This window comes from Balaenoptera physalus (assembly GCF_965194825.1).
Source record: "Balaenoptera physalus genome assembly, chromosome: 19".
In the NCBI taxonomy this organism is placed as follows: domain Eukaryota; kingdom Metazoa; phylum Chordata; class Mammalia; order Artiodactyla; family Balaenopteridae; genus Balaenoptera; species Balaenoptera physalus.
Genome location: NC_138900.1, coordinates 58,604,776 through 58,632,157, shown reverse-complemented (window position 1 = coordinate 58,632,157; position 27,382 = coordinate 58,604,776). Strand labels below are relative to the sequence as shown.

At 43.5% G+C, this 27,382-nt stretch overlaps 1 protein-coding gene and 1 long non-coding RNA gene across 4 annotated transcripts in view; one reads left to right on the top strand and one right to left on the bottom strand.

The window, feature by feature from the left end:
* The window catches only part of WWOX (WW domain containing oxidoreductase), a 969,100-nt gene that overhangs the window by 702,695 nt on the left and 239,023 nt on the right, over positions 1-27,382 (bottom strand). For all 3 annotated transcript variants that reach the window (XM_082439107.1, XM_082439106.1, XM_082439108.1), the window contains one exon: positions 12,717-12,805. In XM_082439107.1, the coding sequence (XP_082295233.1) occupies positions 12,717-12,805 (89 nt within the window). The remainder of the gene's footprint in view (positions 1-12,716; positions 12,806-27,382) is intronic.
* Positions 1-27,382, top strand: part of LOC309649365 — a 634,437-nt gene that overhangs the window by 384,654 nt on the left and 222,401 nt on the right. The window lies entirely within an intron of this gene.

Here is a 27,382-nt window from a genome sequence, read left to right as displayed (position 1 = left end):
AAATTAAATCTCTACTAAAAATAAAACTAACTTCCTGGGCTCTGAGAAGCCTGCTGTACATTCTCACGACGACTTAAGTGGCCACCATCCCACCCACACCCCCCCGCGCCCCCTCCCCTGCCGGGCAGCTGTGGCTGGCAGCTCTCCTGTCCCGTCCACTTTTCCCCACGCTTCCACCACGAAGGGAAACTGGGACTCAAGCAAGATAGAGGCAGTTCAGAGAAAATAAGGCTGCATTTCCTTTTTCAGACAATAGATAGGTTACACAAAGGTACATGATTTTAGTCTGTGACATTATTTCAGCCTATTATTAGAATTTTACCGTGTCAAGTTGAATTTATTTCTCCACATCCGAATTTTAGCCACTCTTTCAAAGATTAGGTTGAAATTTTTAAAAATCTGTTTCTTTCCTTGACATATTATTCACTATATTTTCTCCGACCTTATTGTATTATTTTGCTAATTTATTATCTCCACTAAATGACTATGGAAAACCTTGGGGAAAAATGTATTAGAAACATTTTTTTCAAAAATATTTGAAGTATATCTTTATACACATACATATTTAATGTCTTTTCTATAGAACGCTTATCATTCTATTAAAAGTAAAAAATCAGAAGGTGATATTCTAAGATACAAACGGTGATAATAGAGGGGTAGTCATAGCGTATTCATGGATGAATATTTATGTTGTCTTAGATTAGCTTTAAAATAATCTAGCGGGCTTCCCTGGTGGCGCAGTGGTTAAGAATCCGCCTGCCAGTGCAGGGGACACGGGTTTGAGCCCTGGTCCGGGAAGATCCCACATGCCACAGAGCAACTAAGCCAGTGCGTGACAACTACTGAGCCTGCGCTCTACAGCCCGCGAGACACAACTACTGAGCCCATACGCCACAACTACTGAAGCCCATGTGCCTAGAGCCCGCGCTCCGCAACAAGAGAAGCCACTGCAATGAGAAGCACGCCCACCGCAAGGAAGAGTAGCCCCCGCTCACCGCAACTAGAGAAAGCCTGCACACAGCAACGAAGACCCAACGCAGCCAAAAATAAAATTAATAAATGTATAAAAATAAAATAAAATAAAATAATCGAGCAAGAGAGGGGCTGAAGATTGAAAAAAACTGACCATATGCAGATACTTACAGAAGATGGGTGAAAGGTATGGGAAGGTCCATTATACCTCTTTTCTTTCTTGTATTTGGAAAATGTCCCCAGAAAAAAATTTCAAGAAATGAAGACAAATTAAGGGAGGGCCAGGAAAATGGACAGTTTTCACATTCACATTTACTCTTGTCCATATTTTTTCAAACGTTCTACAATGGGCATGTACTATCTTTGTGGTCACAGAACTTGTATAAAATAACATTTATACATAATGCCAAAATAAATACCCAAATAACAGCAATATAAGTAGGTTTAACATCTGCTTGAAAAATCATAAAGGCAGTTAAACCTTTTAAAACGAAATAGAATGAAGGCCAATGTGATTGCATCAAAAACCACCCCCAAGAAGACACGCACAATGAGAAACGCAGGACGGGAAGCCACAGCGGGAACTGAACGGCAAAGCCCCCCTTCCGACGGGGCGGAAGGGGACGAGCCGCAAATAAATCAGAAGTGGACCTGATGCAAAACTCCACTCAGCTTGGAAAACCCGCCCACAGGATGAGAGAAAAAGACAAACTGCTTGGTCCAAGACACCTGAAGGTCAAACAGGCCTGAGGAGCCTGGGACTGAAATCTACTTTGGTACCTGGGTCTTTAGAGGTCACAGCAAGCTCTTCTCTAAGATTAACATGTGAAGCCTTCCCCCTGATAGAGAGGCAAGTCCTGCTTCAGAGCACAGCTGAGTCAGAGGAAGTTCTGGAAAAATTAGCAGAGTCGCATGATGGAACTGTGCTTGTACTATTGGAAAGACCCGAGGAGAAGTCTAGGGCATCACCATCCAGGACAAAGAATGACCAGGAAACAACGGTGAGTGACAGAGCTGGACAACAGCTGGTCCTCCCTGACTCCCGGTCCAGCGCTCAGTCCCCCTTACCCACTGCTCAGCTCCATGGAGCAGCCCCACGCCTCCGCACCAGGGAAGGAAACCTAAGGTGTCTCCTTCTGTCCCCACCAAGAAGTGGTTTCTCCTCTCCATGACTGCAATGGGCTCAGATGACATGACAAAGCAACTGAAAAAAGAACTTCCCTGACTAATAGAGAGAAACCTTGTATTCTGTACTAAACATTGGACCGTAATTAAACACCACTTTTACAAATACTTTAGATCTAAACGGCATTACCTACTGTTTGATGAAGAGATGAGAATTACACGTAACTTTTCTGGAGAGTAATTTGCTTTCACAGATCAGAAGTAGAAAAAGATAGTCATATGCTTTGACCCCACAACTGCTCTTCTAAGAATTGATCCTAATAAGAGAGCCAAAAAGAGGTATGTGCAGGCCATTTTCATAGTGCTTATAATAGCAACAATAAAATTAGAAGGGACCTAGCAACCGATAATTCAACATTGGTTAAATGCTTTCACCTGTATGCAACAGATTACTGGATTCCAGCTGATTCCACACACAGCCAAGTTGGGAACCATGGTGACAGTCTCTTGGGAGTTTGCCGATCTTACATGAGAAATCCAGGCACTGCTCTCCTTTTAGCGGGAGACATTCCACCAAGATCCATTTCCCAAACTTCTATCACTGGTTGACTTACCTATTACTTGTACTTCTGAGACAACCTTTTTCTTCGTTCTATTTCTGGTTATCAACTATTGCCTAATGTCAGCTCAAATACCTGTTTGATTATGACTCAGTGACTGAACTATAACAGCCTATGAAGCTTAGAAGGCAAACTGAAGAACTTTGCCACTAATCGAGAGGACTCGTTTATATTTTGGGGGATGACAAGATATTGGGTATTTTCTCACAAAATGAAGAAAAAGAATGACTCACAATATTAAAAACACAGTGCAGTGACAAGTGGATCAACTAAAAATATAATCTTCCTCAGGGATTTTCAGCAGGCTGCCACAGTGGAGCACTGTTGATTTATTTCAAATGTATATTCAAGTTTTTAGGCTGACAAGAATTAGCTTCTCAACAATTTACTGGGGGAAAAAACAGACGGTTCCCAAGTTATTAAAATGCGATTTCAGTGTGGTTTAAGCACAACTTCCCAACAGGTCAATTACGTGAGAGGAGAATTCCGACATGACAATGGGGGGTGGTTATTGGTACCAGGAGGAAAACCAAGCTGGATTCATCGGCCAAGCTGGGAAGTAGAATTCTGAACCACAGGCACTGAAATGTTTTTCTTCCGAGACTTACGTAACTCAAGAGTTCTCTGAGAGTCACCAAATGTTAACCCTAACATCACGGGTTTGCTGTGTTCATGGCTGTGTGGGTCAAAGAACAGCTTGGTCATGTGACCCAAGCCCACACCAGGTTAGAAGGGCAGTTGTATGTTATGTGCCTGAAATAACTATTATACAGGATGACCTTAAAATTTGTTTCCCAAGATTTACAAACGTATAATCTGCGTACCACCCAAGGAGGTACCAATTCAACAACTTTGAACGGCTGAGAATTGGTACCTTAAAAGCAAAGTTCAGATCACCAAATGGAACAATGAGTTTCCATTTTTGGCTTTCCTCCCTCTTTCCCTGCCCCCAACCACCCATCCACCTATCCATCCCCTTCCTTGAGTTTACTATATGGCAGTAAAGGTAACAATCGCCATGGATGATGATGATGACGACAAAAAAGACGATACAACCTGAAAATGTATTAAATGTTTACTAGGTATCAGGTACTATGTTTTATAAACATTTTGTTATTTAATCCTTTCAACCACCCTGCAAGGGTATTACCATCACCTCCCACTTTCACTGATGAAGAAACTGAGGATCAGAGAGATTAAGGAATTTGCCAAGGTCACCATCTTAGTAATAAGGTGTGGAACAGGGATTCAGAGCTAAGACAAAGATGAATTGGCCAAGGTTTCTGCTTCTCTGGGGCTCAGTCTAACAAAGAAGAATCAATATAGAGAAAAGCGTCCCCAAAGTATTCCAAGCACGATGACTGGGTGTGTGGTCGATGCTCCGGAGTAAATGCATAGAGGTGATTGCAAATGCGAGTAAATAGCTGCCACCTCTGCTTATACAGACTCCATGGACAGACACCTTCCAGACACCTGGTAGAAAACAGTTCTGGGCACCTTAGTTGAGGGGATGAGCCTCTCTTCGACTGGGTTTGTTTACCTCTTTTAGGCATATTTCAGCAAAACAATTTCCTCTTGGTGATAGGATATGGCTGGAAGAAGCATCCCCCTCAACCTTGAAGTGACCTTAACAACTGTCCCAGCAGGCAGGCGTTGTCATCCACCTATTCCTGGGACAAATCTCCTTCAGAGGCAGTGAGTCTTACATGATGCATTTCCCAAATGAGACAGATCTTTCTGATTTCCCAAACTACCACCTAAGCTGAGCTCAGCAGCACAGCAGATTTTGGATTAAGTTCTAGCCTCACCACCTACTAGCTGGCATGACCTGGGTCAAGGCCCTTCATCTCTGTAAGCCCTGATTTCTTGATCTATGAAATGTGGTTGATCATCGTATCAGGCTGAACCATATGACACTGCCTTTCTTCTACAATTTTTAACCTACCCCCATGAAGTCCTTGTGGGGATAAAATGGGATGGCAGATGAGCGCTTAGCTGTGCATGACACATAATAAATAGGTGATAAATATTAACAATTACTATCATCATCATCACTTTATGGTTCCAAGTCCCAAGCGGGGCTTCAGTGTCTTCATTATTTAAACAATATCTGCTTGTCTTAGTTGACCTGCTTTCCCATATGGTGGTATTTCCACAACTCAGCACAGCACACTGTTCTACTCAAACTCTTATCTCTTCCCTCAGCCTCTAAGGAACACAGAGTGCTTTCTGCAGAGAACTGAAACGAACCATGCACACACATTGGCTATATATACTTATTTATCTGGACCAAACCTAACATAATCCAAAATGGAACATGTTTCTCATAGTGAGACAAGATGCTCTTCAAATGAGTTATTGTGTTGGCCAAAAAGATCGTTTGGGTTTTTACCCAAAAACCCGAATGAACTTTTTGGCCAACCCAATACATTGCAAGGGACAAGGGGTTCTAGTCCAAGCGTTAGCGAACCACAACCCCCCAGACCGAATCCCCAATCCAACTCACTTTCTGTCTTTCTAAATAAAGTTTTATTGGAACACGGCCTCGCCCAGTCACACATTATTGGTGGCTACTTTTGCATTACTGTGATTACTGTGGTCTCACTCTACACTCGAGAGGCACTCAACACTTGCTGAGTGGTTGCTACCGAGACCATCTAGCTCATAAAGGTCAAAATATTCGTATAGATATTTATATAAATATTTATTTATCTGATTCTTTTTATAGAAAAACTTTCTCAACTCATGGTCTAGTCCAGTGCTTTAAGTGATCACTGTTGAACGCCAGCAACAAAGTTCAGATTCTCTGCTGGAGATGAAGACAAAACGCTGGCTATATATGCACTGGTGAGTTGGTGTGGGGGTGGGAGAAGGCAATCACAGAGTAATCGTATCTACTCTCCAAAGCCGGGTGTTTATTCTTCCTGGAAGGGAAGTTTTTTTGTGTGTGTCTTCAATTAACATACATCACTTTGATTTCCGGAAACATGATAGTGATGGCTGAACCTAGAATTCTGTTGGGAAATCAAAACTGTTTATTTTGCAAACATCGCTGTGGTTAATTCAAACACATTTTCACATATTCCTTGGCAGTGATGACTTTTAAGGATGGCAAAAAGGCTCACTGAAATTTTTTTTTTCCAGACAAATTTAATTGCAAAGTGGTCCTTAATTTATTTAACAATTATTCTTCTCCAGTAAGGATATGGTTTTGAAGATAGTCATCATTGTGTAAAGTTATCAAAAAATCCTTAAGCTTCACGAGTATTTTAAGAGAGAGAGAAGGCACAGGAGAAGGAAGATGGCAAATGGTTTAATTCCGATGTCTAGCCCAGTTCCTGGCACTGTTGTAAGCGATGAATAAATAACGACATGAAGGGAAAAAAAATTTTACATAAACCAAAAAAGGAGGGGAGAAGAGGCATATGGAGTGCTCTGGCATCCCAGAATACAGAGGTTAATGATTTTTACTGTGTCCCACTATACCTCACTTATTCAAAGCAGGTTGCCCTTAAGGCCAGTCAAATCATCTGGAAAGAAACCAAGGGTAACAACAGCAGCAATGGCAAAAGAAACAGAGTCAAGCCATTTGCTCTGAAAGAGAACTGTGAAGTATCCCTCAAGTCCATGGCTTTGTGAAGAATAACAAAGAACAGGGGGAAAAAAATACTCAGTAGAGTACTAAGTACTCCGTGATCCTCAGTGGAACCCCACTATAGGAACAATATTTCTGCTCGGTGCTTGTCATGCTTATAGCTTGTGGGCAACATGAAGCTCATGTCCTCTGTGCCCTTGGTTGCGAGCAATCTCCAAGCTCATTCCTAGGCCCGATTTTTTAATGACTGTAAAGACTTCATGAGAGCCACACCTCCTCTGGGATCACATCTGATTAGTCCACTTTGATCCCCTTCCCCTGTTTAGATAGATCTCTTATTTGTATTGTATCATACTGCATGCATTTTTAAAAACCTCTCAAATCATTTTAGGATCAAGATAAGAACAAATGCACACACAGTCACAGGCACAGTGCACTGAGATGTGTCTAGTTTTTTTCACGCATCACAGCTTTTCTCAACAACCCTGAAAAGTCTATGCAAGAATCTACTTTATATAGACTTGGAAAGTGAGGCCCAGGGACACGGAGTGCCCAAGGCCACACAGCTAGTAAACAGTAGAGCTTGGATTTAAATCTAAGTTCAGTTGATCCCAAAAAACCCTGTTCTTTTCACTACACCAGAGCTTGACACACTATGGCCGTTGGACATAACCAGCCCATTTCCAGCCTTTGTAAATAAAGTTTTATTGGAACACAGCCATGTTCATCCATTTAAATATTGTCCACAGCTGCTTTCATGCTACAAAGGCAGAGATGAGTAGTTGCAACAGAGATCTTATGGCCTGAAAAGTCTAACACATTTACTCTCTGGACCTATACAAAAAAGTCTGCTGACCCCTGCACTTTACTCTTTTGGGTTAGTATTTTTGTTTAATAAGGTATGACAGTACATAACCTGTTTTAGAAATATTTTTTAAAGAATTATATAAAAACATTTGATGCCTAAAGAGTTAAGTTTCAGAAGGCAAAACATTTACTTCAGATGGAAGCGTTCTTCCCTGATGTTTCTAGATACAGTAAATGTTTCACAATATGATTTTTTCCAATACCTCAAGGTGGAAAATCTATGGGAGGGGGAAAAATTCACTTGTAGATTTTTAAAATTTTTTCTTAAGAAGTCATAATTAAGATCTAGATTTAGAGAGTTTATTACAGCTAAAATCTGCCTCTCTGGTTTTCTTTTCTTTTAGTTTTCATACTTCGTAGAAAAGCAAAGCAACATGATACTCTGTTAGGCAAACCAGAAATGGATTTCTCATGTTGAGCAAAGAGTAACACAGATACGTAGGCTAAAACATTATTCTTAAAATTGAGCTGAGGAGAAAAAGAAAGATTAAGCTGTAATTTACACATTGGTCTTCAGGGTAATTTATCCCTCAAAATTTAGAATTTATTTATAATTTATAGCCCACCCACTTCCAAAGAAGGATTTGAGACAGCAAAATTTGGAATAAGAATCCAAGAACATTAAATCTGGGATTAGTAGATTCTCAAAGTCCTGAACTTTCAAGTTCTGAAAGTAATTTAGTAAAAAGTGAAAATAAATAGTTTTGTTAAAGATTTCCCCCCTCAAATGTGTAAACAGTAAAGAGGGAATAGAAAAAGTATTCTTTCATTTTTTTTTTTTAAACATCACTATCCTACAGTATTTTTAAGTGAAATAAAGCCTAATTTCTTTAAATTATGCTGGAGACAGAAAGTTGAAAGGAGAAAGCAGAAATCCACGACCAAAAATGAAGTTCTAGAAATCTTTAGAACTCCATGTTATTTTAATATGATCTTACTACCAATTTCAATTAATTTTCATGATGAATCAAAGCCCTTGGTCAATATTATAAGAGCTGATTGGTAACCGAGATCCAAGCAATAAATTTTCTACATTATGTGCCATCACCAACTTTTCAACTTCCAGGATTGGAATCCAGATGTCCATTATTTCAGGAATATATAGGATGCAAACTATAAAACAGGATCTGATAAAGGAGAAAATACTTACAGAGCTCTAGAAGCTCTTGAACTGCTGTTCCAGGCCCTGTTCAAAATGACTGCTTTTCGGTAAACTAAGCAGCTAGAACTAGGGATAAAATTGTGCAACAGTATCACAAACAACATACTGCTGCTGCAGAGCCCATTACAGAAAATCCCGGCACTTGGTCTGAATGATTAGTAAGGGTCCCAACTCTTCATACTCTGATGGATACCTCAGCCTGCCAGGCAGCGTGGAGTCTGGCAGCTCTCCAGGACTGCAGTTTCCACAAAAATATCCTTCAAAACTCAGTTTGGTTGGGACTTACCACAGGCTTTGGTTTGGAACTTTCCAGTAATGCCCAAAATAATTCGACCTGAGACACACTGGCCGACCACCACCACTGATGTTGGGGAGGACTGTCTGAAAGCAGACTGAGGCTTCCTGGGCTGACCACCCAGAAGAGTGAGTGGAGCAGAACAGAAGAAATGGATGAAAGAGGGAGTGGGCAAAGAGAGAGCGGGCACAGGAATGGGTTGGTCAGGGCGGGCAGAGCCTTAAGGAAACGCTTTAGCAAGCAGGCACGCGCGTCCTCCTGATGGAAGACTACACCACCACCGACCGAGTATTCTTGCCAAAAAATTAAACAGGAATTTGACCAAGCCTCTAGAGTCAGCTACCTTTTCACGGGAAACGTAGAAGACAAAAGAACAAGTTAAAGGACACCACAGGGATGCAGTCACTGAAGTACAGACCACAGAAAACTCCAGAGGACACACTGGTTCTTGAAACAAATATGTTGCATTAAAATTTTTTTGTAAGAAATTTAGAGAGGGAGGGAAAACCTATAGGTTAAAATGCATTGACCTTATTTGATTCCGGATTTAAACAAACTGAAAGAGAGAGAGAGAGAGAATAGAAATACTTATTGTCTTAAATGGTGTTAAGCCACTAAATTTGAGTAACTTGGTTCTCAGCAATTCATATCAATCCAGAAATCCACACTGAAGAAAACGCCTGAAGGGTGAGGTGTAACGAAAAGAGGCGTCGTTGTGGATTCAGACAGACTTGGGTTCGAATTTGGGATCCACCACTTGCTAAAGTTGGGACTGTGAGTTGGCGTCTCTGTGAAAAGCTGGAGCCTTTCCATTTGAAACAGAGATAAAAATGACTAAAAATGCCTGTGGTTATTGTAAGGAATTACAGAGAGAGCACATGAATAGGTGCTCAGCACGTTGCCTTGCACGGAATACACAGAAAGTCGAAAAGGAGCTATGATTTGTATAATCACTGTTAGCGGTGCTCATTCGGAAATGACTCAGTCCCCACCCCGTGCCACCAACCACCCCCGGCCCCTCCAAAATAAAGGAAGAAGAAATCCCAGAAGAGGCTGAATCTACATCCCCTCCTGGTAGAAGGCGGATAGAGGGCGGCCCGGCCTTTCAGTGAGCTAGATCTTCCAACGAGGTTTGCATTTACATCCGTTTCTACCTTTTCAGGTCTCGGGCTGTACACGCTGCTGCCCCAGCCCAGTTGTGGGGAGACACACCTGGGCTGGGGCGTGAACCGAGGGGATACACAAGGTAAAAAGAGCCGGGTCATCCTTCCGCTGTGCTCGCAGACAGGCTTCAGAACAGCATTCCATGTGGTAGCATCCAGATGGCATCGCAGGGTAAGAGTTTTTCCTCACCTCAGTCCAACGGCATCAAAAGGGATGGGTTCGGAACTGGCAGCCTTTCTTTCGTTCGTCATTATGTTTTACACACAAGGAAATTTTGATGCCGAAAGATGGGAGGGAATGATGAGCAAAGAGTGACACGTGTTTTTTTTTTGGCAGCTCAGTCACCAGCACTTAAACTCACCTCTGACAGTTCTCAGAATCTACAGACCTGTAAGAACTGAACTGTCAGCTGCCTATCCAGGAGAGATTTCACTTTGGCAGTGTTTCAAAAGGAAAGTCGCTCGCGTCTTTTATGCGTATTTTCACTACCACGCTATTTCTCTAAGCCCATGAAAAATGCTGGACTCTCGAGAGACGGATAAAAGGAGGTTTGTGGTACAGGGTTGGCTAAGAGGAAAATCGCCTTTGTTTCTGAACCTAGGAGTACAAAAATTCAGAGTCGTTTGCTAAAATCTAGAATTAGGGCAAAATGGCCGCTAGCTTTTCTCCAAAAGTTTGGGCTTGTTGATTACAGAAGGCAGTTGGATTTGATGATTTCTGAATTACTTAACGGTTAAAAACTAATGGTCCCGTTAAGACTTGGAAGATAGTCCTATTACGTAACAGTTGGCTCTCCTCGGCTAAATGGTTCCCTTCCAGTGTGGTCTGACACCAGGACTGCAGGAAGCTTGAAGAGGCAGTGCATCTCAGCTCCCACTAGCGCAGCATGGTGTCAAGGAGAAAGCGGAGAGTCACAACGGATGAAAATCCTACATCTGCCACCAGCCTGCCAAGTGACCCTGTGAAAGTCACTCACTCTCTCTGATCTCGGTTTCTGGCACAGTAAGAACGACAGACAGTGCAGCGTGCTGGCTGAGGAGGGGGGCCCAGGCATGTCCGACTGCACGGGATCTCAGCCCCTCTGCTCCCTGGCCACGTGCCTTCAGATAACTCACCCTCCCTGGTCTCAGTTTCCTCATCTGTGTGAGAGACATAATGACAGCACCCACCCCGAGGGTTGCTTTGAGAATTAAATCAGAAAAAGCACGCAAAGGGTTCTGGGTATGGGGCTCATAATAGGCACTCAATAAATGAGCTATTACTGCTACTGCGGCCCTGGTTATTATTATTCGCTCCCAAACAACCACAGAAATATGAGGTTGAGGAGAGTCAGTCACTAGCAGGAAAACACTGCCTGCTGGCTAGCCACTGAGACAATGGCTCGTGTGAGGTCAACTGGGCTTCCGCCGGCCACCACTCTCTTCCCAGAGCTGAGAAGAGAGCCTGGGGCTTTGGAGGCACGCGTTAAATGCGTGTTAAGTGGATGAACAAGCGGATAAATGAATCGGGAAGGGATAAAAGAGCAAATGTCTTAAGAGCTGCTGCTCTATCCTGACGAGAGGTTCTCGGAGAGCACTGTCACGGGCTCGCAGCTACCAAACGCGGCCGAGAGCGCACGCAGTAGGGCTCGCCTAGGTCTGCTGGTTGCATGGGGATGGTACCCAACTGTTCGTAGGAGCGCAGGGCCGGCACCTAAGGGGATGGTGCAGCTCCCACTACAGGCTCTGAGTTCACATTTCAACCTCAAGGACTCAGTCTACGGGCTTGCTCCAGAAAGGGCTTTAGAGAACAGGCCTTTCAACAGTCTCAAACAACAGAGTGAAAGACTAAGGGAGAAATGAGAAGAACTGGCTACTGGACAGCACTGAGGGGTCAGATCGACATCGTACCACCTGAATATCTGGTTTAAGATAAGATACCTCCCCTTACACCCATCGTCTGCGTGGAGAACTATAAAACCAACGACCCCGACAGAGGCGAACCCCCAGGCAGTTTGTCATTTTATCAGCGTTCTCCGAATTCAGCCACTCGGTGCCCCTTTTGGAACTGTTTTATCCTTGGCACCTCCTGGACCATTATTAACTTAATCCCTGTGTTTAAATCAACTCACTGAAAAAGAAAAATTAAATGAAGTTATTTGTTAAAGAAATTTAAACCACTGTGTTAAACGAGAAACCAGTATTGCTTGCCCTAAATAATATGAGGGAACTGTAAAAATAAACACTTGGAAACAAAATATTGTAATGAAAATGAAGCTAACCACCACTGCTTTCCTCAGCTCTGGCTCTGAGGGCCGCTCTCCCTGTTAGAAAGATGTTGGCATGTGATGGCAAAAAAATCTGCCGGTCCCTAGCGAAGGCTTCCACCTTCAGGCATTTTGCAAGTCTGAGAAAGAAGAGGGAATAAAAAGGAGGAAGTTTCTCATGATGTGAGTCCACGCTTTTGGAACCACATTCACGCACCACGTAAAAAATCACCGCAGGTTTGCGAAACAGTAGAAACTTCTTGCAGTGCTCTGACGTTCAGCCCCCTTGCAGGACTGGAGAGCCGACCTTACTCGTTTCTGAGTGCAATCAAAATACACTTTTCCTCGATTCTGGGAGGCACTGCAAAAATATCTGTAATCAGGAAGCAGCTTACAATCGGGTGGCTTTTATGAGCCACTTTTACTGCTGCTTGGTACCGTCTTTTCCTTTTTATCTGGGAGGCTGTTATGAGATTGATGACGCGTCTCAAAATGAGGGTGACTCAGAGTCAAGAAAATACGGTACACCTTCACTGGGCCAATATAAATGAGCCTCTCGTTTGGACGCCAAGACAACACAATAGCCTTCCGGCCTCCCCATTGTGTTCATCTGATAAAGACATTACAATAGCAAGATATTACGATCTATAACCCTCCACTGGAACACTCACACATTCTTGGCCTTGAACGCTTGAGCAAAATGCTGCACGCTGTGGAGCAGAGCGAGGTCCAGGGTCATTGCTTCTACCTTGGCTTTATGCTGGAACGAGAGAAAATAAAAAGAAATGATAAATAACAGCAAGTTTAGTTCATGGTATCAAGTTACAGTAAATGTGTTATGGAACATGTCGGAATTCCCCTGTTTAATATTAGACGCCCAGAGAGCATATAAATCATCGGAATGAATGGAAGAACGGGGCGTTTTACTGCCAAGTTGAGGGAGGATGGGAGGCTGGGACTCTGCTGAAACTCCATGCCGGGGGCTTGTGCTGTTTGACTCAGTGCACAAAACAGGGTCCTAAGGGTCCTCGGGCTCACATAGCTCCTCTCAATGTGCCTCCTAAAAAAACTGTAATGATAGGGCAACACCAGGACAAAGCCTGGCTCCTGCAAGAACTCTGGAGACCACATGTTAATCTCAAAAGCTGCCCTCCGGTTCTGAAATGATTCCACCAAGCCTGCATGAAAAATGAGAGACAATTCATGCACAGAAAGTACAAACGCAGGCAAAACTCGTTTATATCAACGGAGCCTGACTGCTCAACACCCCCCTGGTTTAGTAACCCTGTGAACCCTATAGATGGGCAGGGCACATATGGATGGCAGTAATGATGCTATTAATGAGGCCATTAATGTCTACGCTGAGCCGATGGTGGGTGGGCACTTACAGGCATCATCTCATTTCATCCTCAGGACAACTGAAGGATAGGTTTGTAGTTTGCCTGTTTTACAATGAGGCATCTTATAAGAGACTGCAGAGCTAAGAAGTGTGGACGGCAAGACCTCAAGTCAGTCTGACACTGGCTGGAGCCCAGGTTCCCTCCTGGAGAGACACCAAAAGGATTGCAGGGGTCAGGATCTGAAGCCACCCTGGTCCACTGCAGGGCCTCCTAGCACACTTCTGGAAAGATCAGGGCTGCCTTGTATTTACAGAGCCCGCCCAATTTTTGAGTCTGGCTGGACTTTGGAGTGTGAGCTGAAATGCTATCACTTCTTAGACGTCCCTCCGCTGAAGGACAGACTGCCAGGCCACCTGCCTGCTCAGGTAAGCAGATCCCCATAAAACGAACGGTGAGCTTGGGAATTCTTGTCTAGACTGCGATGTTAAAGTAAGACTATGGAGACTAACACGATACTCGAATATTAGGAAGGGGGATGCAAACGGCACCGCTGGGGACGTCCTCCACCCGAATGGACGCAAACTGTGCTGAGAAGCGTCGTGTGTCTACGGCAGTTCACCTCTGCCGCCTAGGTCCTGGGCTCCGACCCAAGTCCCAGGCCTCAAACAATGAATATCAGGCAGAGGCAGCAGGAAAGCACACTGACTTTGGGCCATGTAACCTTTCTGAGCCTCAGTTCCCTCATCTGTAAATGTGAATATTATCTACTCTCAGAGCTGTGAGATTAAGTATAAAGCATCTAACATCCTGCCTTGAAGAGACAAAGTATTTCATCAGTTTAAGAGGAGGAGATAAGATGCCTGTGGTGACAAATTCTTCCCCTGAGGCCACTGTGTAGTAAACCGTGGTTCAGGTGGGCTACAGCGCAGCAAGGTGGATGAAACGACGTTGATGACAAGCAACGGTGCCCCCCCGAAGACCACATCGGACCAGATCGCTGTTGGCTCTTGGAGGATCCAGGTCCTGCCTACTAACAGAGCCCAGTTTTAGGGAAAGGGCGTAGAGAGGGATTCAGTGACCTCCCCAAACCCCAAGAGCTTATCAGTGGCAAAGGCAAGTTGGCCAAAGAAGATTTAAATTCCTCAGGTAACAGCGGCAGATGCTCAAAGCTGCAGATTTTGGAAGAAGGAGAAGTGTTGAACCTGATGCAGGAAAAGGGGAAGTGCCAGCACATGGGTTTTGTTAGGGAAATATTGCACCTGGAGGGTCCAGGTAAGGCAAGGCCAGGCCCCTCATCCTAGAGGGAGGGAAACTGCCCCCAGGAGAAGAGGATGCACCTGAGGGATACTGTACCCCATGCAGAGCGCTTGGGTCTCCAGATGGGGAGCAAAACCCCACCTGCTTTCTGTCTGCATGACGGATATTTATCTGTGGCTAAAATCTCTTCTGAGTGGGAAGTCTGCTAATGGCTAACTTTTCTTCCTCATAGATTCTTATACCTCCTAAATGCTCAACTACCCAATCTGATGTTCAGAGTTAGCGAATAAGGTGGCCTTTCACCCTCATCCTGCCTGCTCCGCCCCCAGTCTCTCCCGGCACAGAGCATGACACTCACCGCCAACACAGAATCTTACAGAACTTTGAATGGATCACAAGAGGAAAGTCAACTATTTAATCTATTAAGGAAGGGGTGGTAAAGACATTGCTCCTCTCAGCCGAGCCCCCGACGGAAACCCCAAGGGATACGCTGGCTACATATTAGAAAAATGGATGTTCATTCTTCCCCCATAAAACAGGGAGAACATTCCCAGATGGTGACCCCAAAGCAATATTTCCAATGAAAAGGATGGCGCAGCCAAGTGGGCCAGTACATTCTTCTAAATGTGCAGCTTACACGTGGTAAGCTGTCTTTTGGTCCTCCCCCTTCACTTGAAGATAAAGCACAGGGCTGCCACTACCAATAAGAACAAAATCAGACCATACACATCCAGGGGGAACAAGGGGTCACAAGCCATCAAGTAGTTCAACAGACGAATCCACAGGCTGTGTGTTACTAGGCTCCTGGGGACGGTGGTTCAAGTCCACACGCAATTACTCAGGTAACTCTCCTGCCCTCGGTATCAGGTTTCCTGTTTCTGCTACTGACCCTGAGAAACGCAGAGAAACTGTGTGTGCAGTGCAGTTAAGTCCAGCGAAGGAACAACACAGGTTTTAGAATTAAGGTGTGTGTATGCGTTGATGTGTGTGTGTGTTGAGGCGTTTGCTCTTCTGATTGGCTGACAAACTTAACGTGATAGAAATGTTTATCGTGGGACATGCTCTAAATGAGAAGGCAGGGGCTGACGCACTGCAAACAGAAAGCATTTCTGAGGGATAAACTGCTGATTGCTAGGTGAAAGCAAGAGGCCCCATCTGCCAATGTGAGCTTTCCCGCTGAGTCTGACTAAGAACCTGGGACTCACCACAGTTCACTTTCTTGGTATAACTCACTTTTGCTGCTGTTGTTGTCGTTAACTTTAATTTGGAAGGAATTATAGACTCACAAGAAGTGGCAAAAATAGTAGTGAGAGTGCCCACGTACCCGTCTCCTAGCATCCGCCCAAGGGGGCATCGTATCCAAGTATATAGCACATTACCAAATTAGAAAATCGACACTGTCACAGTGTAATTTATTAGACGGCAGACATTACTTGGATTTCACCAGTTCCGGGATGCACTCAGTTCCTTATACTTGGAATATCTGTGTGTATAGTTCTACGACATTTTATCACATGCACAGATTCAAGATACAGAACTATTCCATCACCACTAAAGAACCGCTGGGTTTTTTATTAAGATGTTAAATCAGCATATGCCGCTCAGGACGTGAAAAGTTCAGGCCTGTTTGGCCAGAGTGTGCTCTCTGGATTGGCAACAGACGCCCATATACAAAGTCCTAGCTTAAAACGCTTTTGTAGCTTGGAATGGCCAACAAGATATGCTCCTAATTCCTTAGTGTGGCTCACACAAGTGCCTCTGTATTCATCAGGATGAGCTTCAGTAAGGAACAGCCCCCAAACCTCAATGTCTTAAGACAACAGAGGATTATTACTTGCTCACGCTTCAGGCCCATCTCATGTCAGTGGGGTCCTGTTCATCGTTGCTGGCCAGGGGCCCCATCAGGTGGAGCCTCCACCCTCTGTAACATCACCAGCCTCTACAGTGTGGGGAAGAGAATGTGACGAGGTGCACGTGGAATGTCACAGACTTCCACCCAGTGGTGACACGTGTCACTTGTGCTCACGTTTTGTTGGCAGAGCAAGTGTTGTGGCTGTGCTTAGCTTCGAAAAGGTGCAACCCTCCCTATGCCCAGCAAGAACAGAAATGCAAACATATACACAATGAATAACGGTAACGACTAACACTCAGTCCATGATTTTGCCCCATCAACCTCTCTAGGCTCATTTCAGGCCACTTCCTGCTTCATGCTTTCCATTAATGACAGAGAAATTTAGAAATGACAGATGAACATGGACAAAAAAAGCACCACCCCAATATTAACTGTTAGCTTTCCATAGGTCCCTCCCCTCTTCCCTTCGTCTCTATCTATCCATCTAACCAGCCAGCCAGCCAACCGTCCATCCACTTAGCTTTGGTTAACAGAAACAACTTCTTACTAGAACTTTGAATCTTTATAAAATGCCTCTCTCTACCCTTCCCCAAATCCTCACCCTTCTCTTTAATCACACCAGTACACAAATTTATCATCTCAGGCAAAATAGGAATGTAAATTTATTTTAAATTATGTATACAGATGCTGGCACCCATCGTTTTAAAAGAGAACTGCACAGGTGGCATTCCACACAGGAAGCATCAGGCAACGTCTAAGTAGTTGAGAAGCCCACCTGCTCCCAACACCCCAGGCTCAGCCAGAAAGACACAGTAATGAAGCAACCCACACATTCTTCTTCCATTTCCCTGTAAGTCAGGGCATGCTCGGTGGCAGAACAGTCCACCGACACTCTCAATAGACCAGGTCTTCTTGGTTTGTTCTTTATTAAGTTCAGAAAACCTGGCTTAGTGATTCAGGAGTCTGCAAATGCAGAATCGAAGGGGTTCTTGCTGTTGTTACGCAACAGGGATCTCTCATACCGTTTTACGACTATAAATTAGCCAAGTATGACTCAGATGTGATACTGCCTGAAACCAAAGGAACCATCTAGGGACTGTGCGGTATTTAAAGGGAGAAGTGGGAAGATGTTGTCATCCACAGGAGACGGCAGAGTTGGGCTGACCCGGAGCCACAGACCAGCATGACCACAGTGCTGACGGTGTGACTTCAGGGGAGCTGTGTGACTGCTCTGGGCCTTAGCACCCATGCCAAAATGTGCATTTGCCTCGCATGATTAGGGTAAAGATTAGGTATGATGTATATAAGACATGGGGCACATAAATAATAATAATTATTTGTAAGGCCACTGCTAAAATGTGATGTCCATTGTTTGTTTTTCAATCATAAAGCATATTAGCAATTGCAGTCTCCCCTCTTTATTTCACAAATTTATCTTAAGTAGCTCAAAGTATGAACAGCAGCTCTGTGATGGAGGATGGATGACACATGACCGAGAGCAGGAGGAAGGAGGATCACTGCATCCCCCAGAGGCCAGGGTACCCCAGTTTCCAAACTCAGTAAGTGTTCTGAACCTGAAAGGTGTTAAGACCATGGTGAAGGCCATGGACTCAAGCTGGACCTCCTGGGTCTAAATCCCACTTCTAGCACTTACCAACTGGGCAAGTTACTTCTTGTGCAATCAGTTTTCTCTTCTGTAAAAAGGAAATAAGAGCACCTGCTTTATCAAGAAATGAGGTGATATATGTAAAATCCTTAGAATAGCGCCTGATACCTGAGAAGTATTCTATAACTGTTACCACACCAAGGCCAATCCCAGGGGAAACCACCAGACCTGGAATAGCCTCGTACAGAGGCAGCATGCTGTCCTGCTCCTGGTCCACAATAAGAGAGACAATATTTACAAGACTGAACTCATTCACTCATTCATTCACTAACTCTGCCTCTAAAGGTAAACATATATTCCAAAGATCCCATCTCCTTTACTTCTTTTCTTTTATTCCCCATCATTGCAACACCACGTAAGAGGAAATATCTCACACCCATAATCCGCTTACCATCAATGGAAGAACAAAAAAGGTAACATCTAATGGTAATAGGCCTTTGGAAAGCTGTATATAAATAATTTCAAGCGACCAAGCATATTTTAAAAACAGATTATTCCTTAAAAACCATTATTAATTGTAAACTGACTATGAATTAGCTAGAGTGTATCAATGACTTTTCTCCACTATCCCGTAATGAACCAGAAGTAGCTGGTCTGGGAACCAAGCTGTTGTGTGTGATGGGACCTCACAGTGAACTCAGGTGGGCACACTTCAAAGTACTCTCATCTAGTCCAGGAGTCCTGTTTCCTCCACTCAGCTGGACCAAAGCATCCCCACTGCACTCTTCCTGCTCAATCCTAGCCTAGCGGAAGGTAAGATCAGCTCTTCCTCCTGTTATGATACAAGCGCCACCTGTGAGCTGGTCAAAAAGAAAAGCACACGGTAACAACTGTTGGAGATGGAAGGATAGAGAAACCCAGATGAATGAATGGGAGCAGGGAGCCCAGCCTCCAACACACCCAGAGGAAATTCTCTTTCAGCGGATGGGGACTCACCCTATGGAAACCACAGGGGTGAGACTGACCATGGACCGTGAAGGTGCCAATCTATGTGAATTTGATGGGTGTGTGCCTACCCTCTCTTACACTTAGAGAAGAGTTCGCTTCAGGGTTTCCCTGAAAAAAAGCTCTCACGTACATATATTTATGGATAACCAGAGCCAAAAGAATAATGAGCATCTATGACATGCTTGGCATTTATTTTTCATTAAAGAGTCATAGGGAAAAGTCTTTTGAAGTATCTATCATTTCCCCCATTTCACAGACTAGAAGACAGAGGCCGGTATGGTTTAAGTGGCACAGCCTAGTCAGACACAGATCCAGGTTCCCAACTGGCTGGGGTGGTTCCAGTGCTCGTGTCTTCACTGGAGTACCACACCGCGCTGAAGCCCTGTCCTCATATTCTTCAACAGATGACACTGAGACGCTATGAAGAAATTAACACCCTCTATGTATTCTTGTTTGTGTCTATTTTACATCATATTTATCTCATACACTTCAAATTTACAAGAGAAGCCTAGTGCTGAAAGAGAAAATGTAACCAAGGCAATAATCTACGTTCAGAGCTTATTGCTAATGGCATCCTGCAAATTCTAATCCAATGGGCCCTAACTGCATTATGCTGATGCCTCTCACCCTTCCACTTTATACACACTCGGTCCTGACTTTACGCTCTGAAACCTTAAATAGGAGTTGTCACATTTACAACAGCAGGAGACACTGGTGCTGAGCACGTTATTGACATGACAGTATTCACTGAACTACAATACAGACCGAACTACACTGGTTTCATAATTCACCAACATCCTATGCGGGACTTCACAACGCTAATTTCTCCAGTATCTTTTAAGTGATGTTAATGGTGGCCACGGGTGGCGGCATTTTCGCTGGGAAACACAGGAGTAGATAGAGAGTTGCATCTCCTTTCAGCTCTTGTACCTCTCAGGAGAATAACCCAAACCAGCCTCGTGAGCGAGTCTGATGGGGAGTTTGCCCAATCTTGGACAAGCCTAAAGATTAAAAGGATGTACTGATAAATGCTCTTTCTGAAAAAAGCATTTCTCCCCAAGGAGAAAGCAAAGTTTAAAGAGTCTCTTTTACAGCTCTACACACCTGTACCAATCTGTATACCACTGTGCCTTTAACAAGGAAAATCCTCTTAGGGAAGAGTCCAATTTCGAAATAGGGAACCAAACCAAAAATGATCCTTAGCAAATCCCTGGATTTTTTCTTACAGCCTTGAAGGAGAGGGGCTGATTTCGTCATTCCTGACTTTCAGATCAACCATCAGGCAGCAACCTTCACTCCTGAGCCCTCACAACTGCCCTTCAACTCTGTCCTCCCCACTAAATTCGTAAACATCCCTAATAAGAAAATTATGACAACACTTTCTTCATTATATACAGGTCAGAATTTCTGCCTTGGGTTGCTGGAACTCAATTTGCAAAATAACTGTATCAATATCTACAGGTAATTGTGAGGCTGATTCAAGGAGAAATTGCACCGGATAACAGCTCATTTAATTTGGTGTATGAGTTAACGCACCACGTAAAGCAAAACTATTAAAAATGCTTAGACGGTAATAGGCAATATTTTGCACTCTGGATAAAAAAATGCTTATCTTGCCAGAAACTAACAAGAGAGTGAAAATATTCGAAAACCTTCCAACTTCCCTCTATGCGATGTATTCACTTTGCAGCTTAAAAACAGTGTAAGGAAGGACAGCAAATGGCACGGGAGTTTGGCAGTCAACATGATTGGACATTTATGCCTTGCTATTGACGAAAGAGCCTTTTTTTCATAGTGAATTTTTCATTCTAATGTAAGTGATGATTTACATTAACTATAGGTAAGGCATGGTTACATTTTCCTGAAGGATTGCAGGCAAGTAAAGACTAGTACAATAAGTCGAAGCGTAAAAGCTTTCTCTGTCATATTATTTATTATAATGGCACATAAAATAGCTGAAGTAAATAATAGATGACTAAAGGTAAATTCATATGATAAAGAATCCTTCAGTAGACACCATTACTTTTGACTGTTCTAGTTTTATACACAGTTGAAGACTCTTAATAAACAGGCCCTATATCTTACGTAAGCATTGGAAACATCAATGATGTGCTTTAAAGGCAACAGACTGGACATCAGCTAATTTACTGTATAATTAGATCCTCAACAGGAACAGTCTATATATTTTGAATATTTAATAGGTGGGTTCCTTAATGAAACTTGTTAAGGAAGGGGCACTGGAAGCCCCTTCTTTGGGGAAGTTGCTGATAAAAGAAAAATCAGTGATCCCCACCCCGAGATTCAGAATGGTGTATAGCTTAAAACACAGAGATGCGGGACCTGTTGATTATCTGGTGACAGGTCAATGGTGGTTAGTTAAATTGACTAGAGAGAGACAAACAAGATTTGTCTGCTCTGGTTGAAAGGCTTCTGAATTCCACCTGAAGGACCTGTGAAGCCTGAAAGATGCTCAGATGGAGAGAGACGATCTTCATTACGACCCTTAGGATGGAGAGGAACATACACTAACCAGTGTCTGCCTCAGGGGTTCTCACCCAGGGACATGCCACCCCCAGGGGACATCTGGCAAGGTCTGGAGACATTTCTGGTAGTCACAATTGGTTGGGGGGTGGGGGGCTACTGGTACCTAGTGGGTAGAGGCCAGGGATTCTGCTAAACATCCTACAACTGCCCCCAGATGGCAACGGCACCGAGGGTGCATGTGTGAGTTTAGCGAGAGGAACCGTGATTCACTTAAGTGGGCTTCAGCGACTTAAATTTATCCTTATTTATAAAAATAAAACTGGCTCACTAATGAAAGTATAAATAATACAGAAGTGGATAATGTATCAAGTGAAAATATCTCCGGAATCCCGCTGCCCCAAGATAAACAGAGTGACAGTGATGCAAGTCCTTCCAGAGTACACTTTCTGCACATATAAAAACACTGGGCCATGATACATTTCTACAAACATAGTATGGTACTTCGTGGGTTATTATATAATCTGGTTTTTCCCAGTTAACACATAATTGAATACGTCTAAATAGACTCCACCCACATTCTTTCCAACCTGTAGGTTTAGCCCATTGTAGGGCTGTTCAAGAATTTATTAAAAACTGAGCCCCTTTAGATTCCTCAGCACTCCTCCACACCCTTCACTAGCTTTGTGAACGTTTTACTTAAATTCCCGATGCCTGACCTTCCTTATCCGTAAAAATAGAAATAATAGCAGAACCTCGTCCTGGGGATTACTGTGAGAATTCAATGAGATAATAACCATGGAAAGCACCTTAAACAGATATGCTCTAAGTGTTAACTACTGCTGTTGTTGTAATTAATATTATTTTACGTAGTTTCAAGGTTTTTGTTACTAAAAGCAATGCTGCAATACCTATGTTTCGCAATAAAGGATTTTTTTTTTCTAGAGGATAAGTTCCTGGAAGTAGCATTGCTAGGTCAAGAGATATCTACATTTTAAACTCTGATAGATTTTTACTGGGTGTCCTCCTAAAAGGTTATATCAATTTCTATTCCCAAGAACACTGCAGGAGACTATGAAAGAAAACCAAAACAACCAATAATTCACACTGACAGTTAAAGTAAATTAAAATGCACAGTCTTATATCTCTGTCTCTGATTCCTGGTACAAAGTGAGTGGCACAGAGTAGGTTTTCAAGACAGGCTTTAATTTATAAAATGAATGAATGAATATATAACACACCACCAAACTTGGGACAAATTTGTAAGTAGAAATAAAAGCATGTTAGTGATGTTGGCAACAGTGATTTCCCATAAGCCATTTAGAAAGTCAGGCTTTCCTCCTGGTGCATCAGAATGGCTGGCTGAGGGCCTGCCTCTCAGAAATTGGCCGCACCGCATGATGACAGATGTGAGCCTGGTATGCAGAGCATGCAGTAAACATGTAATAGTATCATCACGCTTGGGGACTGACCACGACAGTTATTTTTAATTTATGGATGAATTGAAAGAGAGAAATCTTTCAGAGGTTCTGCAGAAGCCAAGCAGGATATTCAACAGATAAACTAGAAAAGATTAAGAGTATATGTGCTTCCAAGAGAAATGAGGTTTCCTGCTTAAGTGGCATCTGCCTAAGAAGCCTCTAATAAGTTCCAACGAAAACACCCAGAAAGGAAGGAAAGCTGAGAACTCAACATAATACACACACACACACACACACACACACACACACACACAAAGTCACGGTCAAGTTATCCCCAAATGTTGTGCATCTTTTACATTAGCTACAAGACCAAATAAATTACTCTTAAAAAGTAATTGAAGACAGAATTGAAACAACAGTAACAAAGAAGAGGTGTTTTTTTTGGGGGGGGGCAGGGTTTTCATCGAGCCATTAAATCATGTATGGCCTGGTTTTGCTGGTTAAAATGATAGAGATAGAGACAGTAAACAGTTTTATACTAAGTAAGAGAAAATTTAGATATGTACGTGAAATTTTCCAGAAGAAAGAAAAATATCAGAAGAGAGGGAGGGAAAAGAAAAGGGGAGGAAGGGGAGGGAGAGGACTAGGACGGGAGGGGAGGGGAGGGGGGAAGGGAGGGGGAGGGGAGGGGAGGGGAGGGGAGGGGAGGGAGGAGGAAGAAGAAGAATAAAGTAAGTTAGTTTAGCTTCCAAACCAGCAGTAGCAGGATTAAAAAAAAAAAAAAGATGCATGGGGTACACTGGATATAAAGAAACTGGATAAATGCAAAAATAATATACAAAAAAGAATTAAAAATTAATAATAAAGGAAAACACTTGGACACTTGGTAGAGAGGAAACACAAAACTAAATTCATAAATTAGTACAGGTATATACATAATCACAAGAAATAAAAATGGACTTAAATTCACACGTTAAAGGCAGAAACCAACTAGAATTTAAGAATCACCTCTACGGTGTATAAATAGTGTGGATAGAGAGAACCAGCACCTCTCAAACCAGTCCTCCCTGGTCCACAGTATGCGGCTGTGCTGAGAAGAGACCGATCAGGCAGGAACTACAATTCCCAGCCTGCAGTGTGGTGGGGGCGGGGCCTCTAGTTTTCCACCAATGGCCTGTGAGTAGAAGAGTGTGACGCTCCTGGGCTACTCCTCATGTGAAATGGGTTCCCTACATTCTTTCTCCTTCCACATGATGGATGTAGATTATAATGATTTCCTCGGAGACAGTAAGGCCACTAGATGAAAGGAGCTTCGATACTTTATTCACTAAATGGGCCACAGCCCCCTGTCAGTCGGGGGCACCCGATGTGGATCTGTGTCATACACTGGAAATCACTTGGTAAAACTGTTCTCTCTCACAACTTCAAGTGTCAGTGCGGTTGACTGCTCCATGCTACCTTTTACCAGGGAAGGAGAATCATACTGTCGGCAAGCAGAAACGAGATCTGGGTCATTTTAGAGTTGCAAAATCCAATTGATTCTGGAGCCCGAACAGCAGAAAATAAGCCTGAAGACGTCTTTGAGAGACAATAGCCCATTACAACTTCTGAATTAATGCAAAGAATTCAGGCCAGTAGCATGTTATCAGATTAATGATACAACTTACCACCCAAGCCCTTTATTCCAGACAGTGGCCTGGTAGTCACTATGGAGTACAAAGAAAGAGAGACAGAGGTAGACAGACAGACAGACAGACTGAGATTGAGAAAGATTCAGAAAAAGAAAAGAGTCAGGCGTGCCTGTCCTGTGAGGTTTCCAGGGCTTTTCTGACAGCTTCACGAGGACTGCTTCTGGAAACAAAGTCCTAACAGGAGGAAAGAGTGGTCTGTAAGGAGGGGCAGAGTGAGGCCAACTCGGACACGCAGATCCAAAGCAGGGAATGGACGTCCCTGTCCCTTCAGTGCCCAAAGCATGCAGGTGGCCACATTCATATCCAACTTCCTCTGTGTTCTACTCTCTTGTAGCCAAAAGGGACGAACGAATCACGTCAGGTAATTCTGTTAAAAGCCAGCTAAGTTACAGACTGCGTGTTTTCAGAAGAGCAGCGCAGACAGCGTTAGAGTCGGGGGGAGAGGGGCTGCGCGGGGGACACCACTTTATACATGTCCATTAGAAGCCGTTTTGGAACGGCATGCATGTGAAAGCAGCTCGGCCTTAGTGCCCGTTCTTCCTGCCGCTTCAATATTTATAAACAGGGCTTCCCTGGTGGCGCAGTGGTTGAGAAGCTGCCTGCCAATGCAGGGGACACGGGTTCGAGCCCTGGTCCGGGAGGATCCCACATGCCGCGGAGCAACTAGGCCCGTGAGCCACAATTACTGAGCCTGCGCGTCTGGAGCCTGTGCTCCGCAACAAGAGAGGCCGCGATAGTGAGAGGCCCGTGCACCGCGATGAAGAGTGGCCCCCGCTTGCCGCAACTAGAGAAAGCCCTCGCGCAGAAACGAAGACCCAACACAGCCAAAAATAAATAAATGAATAAACCCAAAGTTTAAAAAAATAAAAATAAAAATAAATATTTATAAACAGCATCTTTCCTTCTCCCTCTGGCTTGATGATGCAGATGTTCTCTACAGGCAGAGCTTCTGCTGATTACGGTGGGATGGGGTGGCCAGAGCTTTCATCTCTGTAAAGAGAGGACCAGGTCCATTTGGTCCTTTTTTTCTCAAGGAAAGCAGTCTTTATGAGGCTGCACTCCTTTCTGGGGGTACCAGGTCTGCAGGGCAACCACCAGAAGGATTTGGGGGTGTTATGGCTGAGGGTCACATTTTCTAGTTAATCTAAATGTCACCTCTCATCACACATCTAGGACCTTCAGCCTTCCTGTCCCTGTATACATTTACAAACTCCAGTCCAAGAGGCAAACACTCACAGTTAATTAAATATTTTTGAGGTCTTACTCTCTGGCTGATACTATTCAGGCAAGGGCAGATTATGGACTTTGCCACATTCTACCCTGCTGAGCCCTTACAAAGTAGACCTAATTACCTGTACTTTAGAAACAAAACAAAGGCTGAGAAAGCATCCAAAAAAATCTGCTCGAAAATCATATAATTAGTACCTGGCAGAACGGGGATTTCAGTTTTTCCTCCACACTGATAAGCCATTTCTCCTTACAAGATAGTATTATTGTTTTTGGGCCAGAACTTTCTTTCCAACCCTGAAATTACCCCTAAATCCAGATTATGGTGGGGTCCAAAAGTACTTCACTCCCAAGAATGCTGTTCTTTCCATGAACCCAAAGCCTTTACACTTCTTTCTTTTATGTTGACCATTAAAATTTTAACTTTATGATTTAAAAAAAAAAACAAACAGCTGACTTCCACCTCTCCCCTCACCCCATCCCCCAGGCTCTGAAAGAGCCAAGTTTGATAACTAAGTCATGTGTAATTTGAAATGTTTCCATATGTGTGGAAATAAGATACTAATCTAACCACCTGCTCATTCTAATTTGGTGAAACAGACTTTTCTTTCCAAATGGCCATGAGTCCTTTAGAAAGTCAGCAAACTTTTTCTCGAATGGACCAGATAGTAAGTATTTTAGGTTTTGCAAGCCATACAAACTACTCAACTTTTGCAGCATGGAAGCAAATGCCGCCATAGATAATGGAAAGGAATGGGCATGGCCATTTGCAATAAAATTTTATTTACAAAAACAGGTGTTGGGCTGGATTTCCTCCTAGCAGGGCATAAGTTTGATGAAACCTGTATTAGGACAAGAGTCAAGAAAGATGGCTGTGTTTCCTTAAGTCCGACAGTCCTGTACTTAATATTAGCTGCAGATTCCACTGAATGTAGGAGAAAGAAGAACATCATACCGTGCCTTAAAGTATGTGTTATCTGATCACACAGGCCATCAGATAAAGATACAGCTAACACACGGCATAAAGAGTCCCAAGCAGTGTGTACAATGGACTGAGTGGTGAGTATCTGTTAACACTGTTCATTGAAAATAATTTCCTATTAAATAATCTGAATTTTGGGAGTATTACACTTTGTAAGTATCAGCACTAAATGGTTCCTGCAATTCCACATCTGCTTGAACACAGGTTTTTTGTTTTGTTTTGTTTTGTTTTTAATTTTATTTTATTTTTGGCTGTGTTGGGTCATTGTTGCTGCACGCAGGCTTTCTCTAGTTGCGGAGAGCGGGGGCTACTCTTTGCTGCAGTGCACAGGTTTTTCATTGCGGTGGCTTCTCTTGTTGTGGAGCACGGGCTCTAGGCGCTCAGGCTTCAGTAGTTGTGGCACATAGGCTCAGTAGTTGTGGCTCACAGGCTCTAGAGCGCAGGCTCAGTAGTTGTGGTGTGTGGGCTTAGT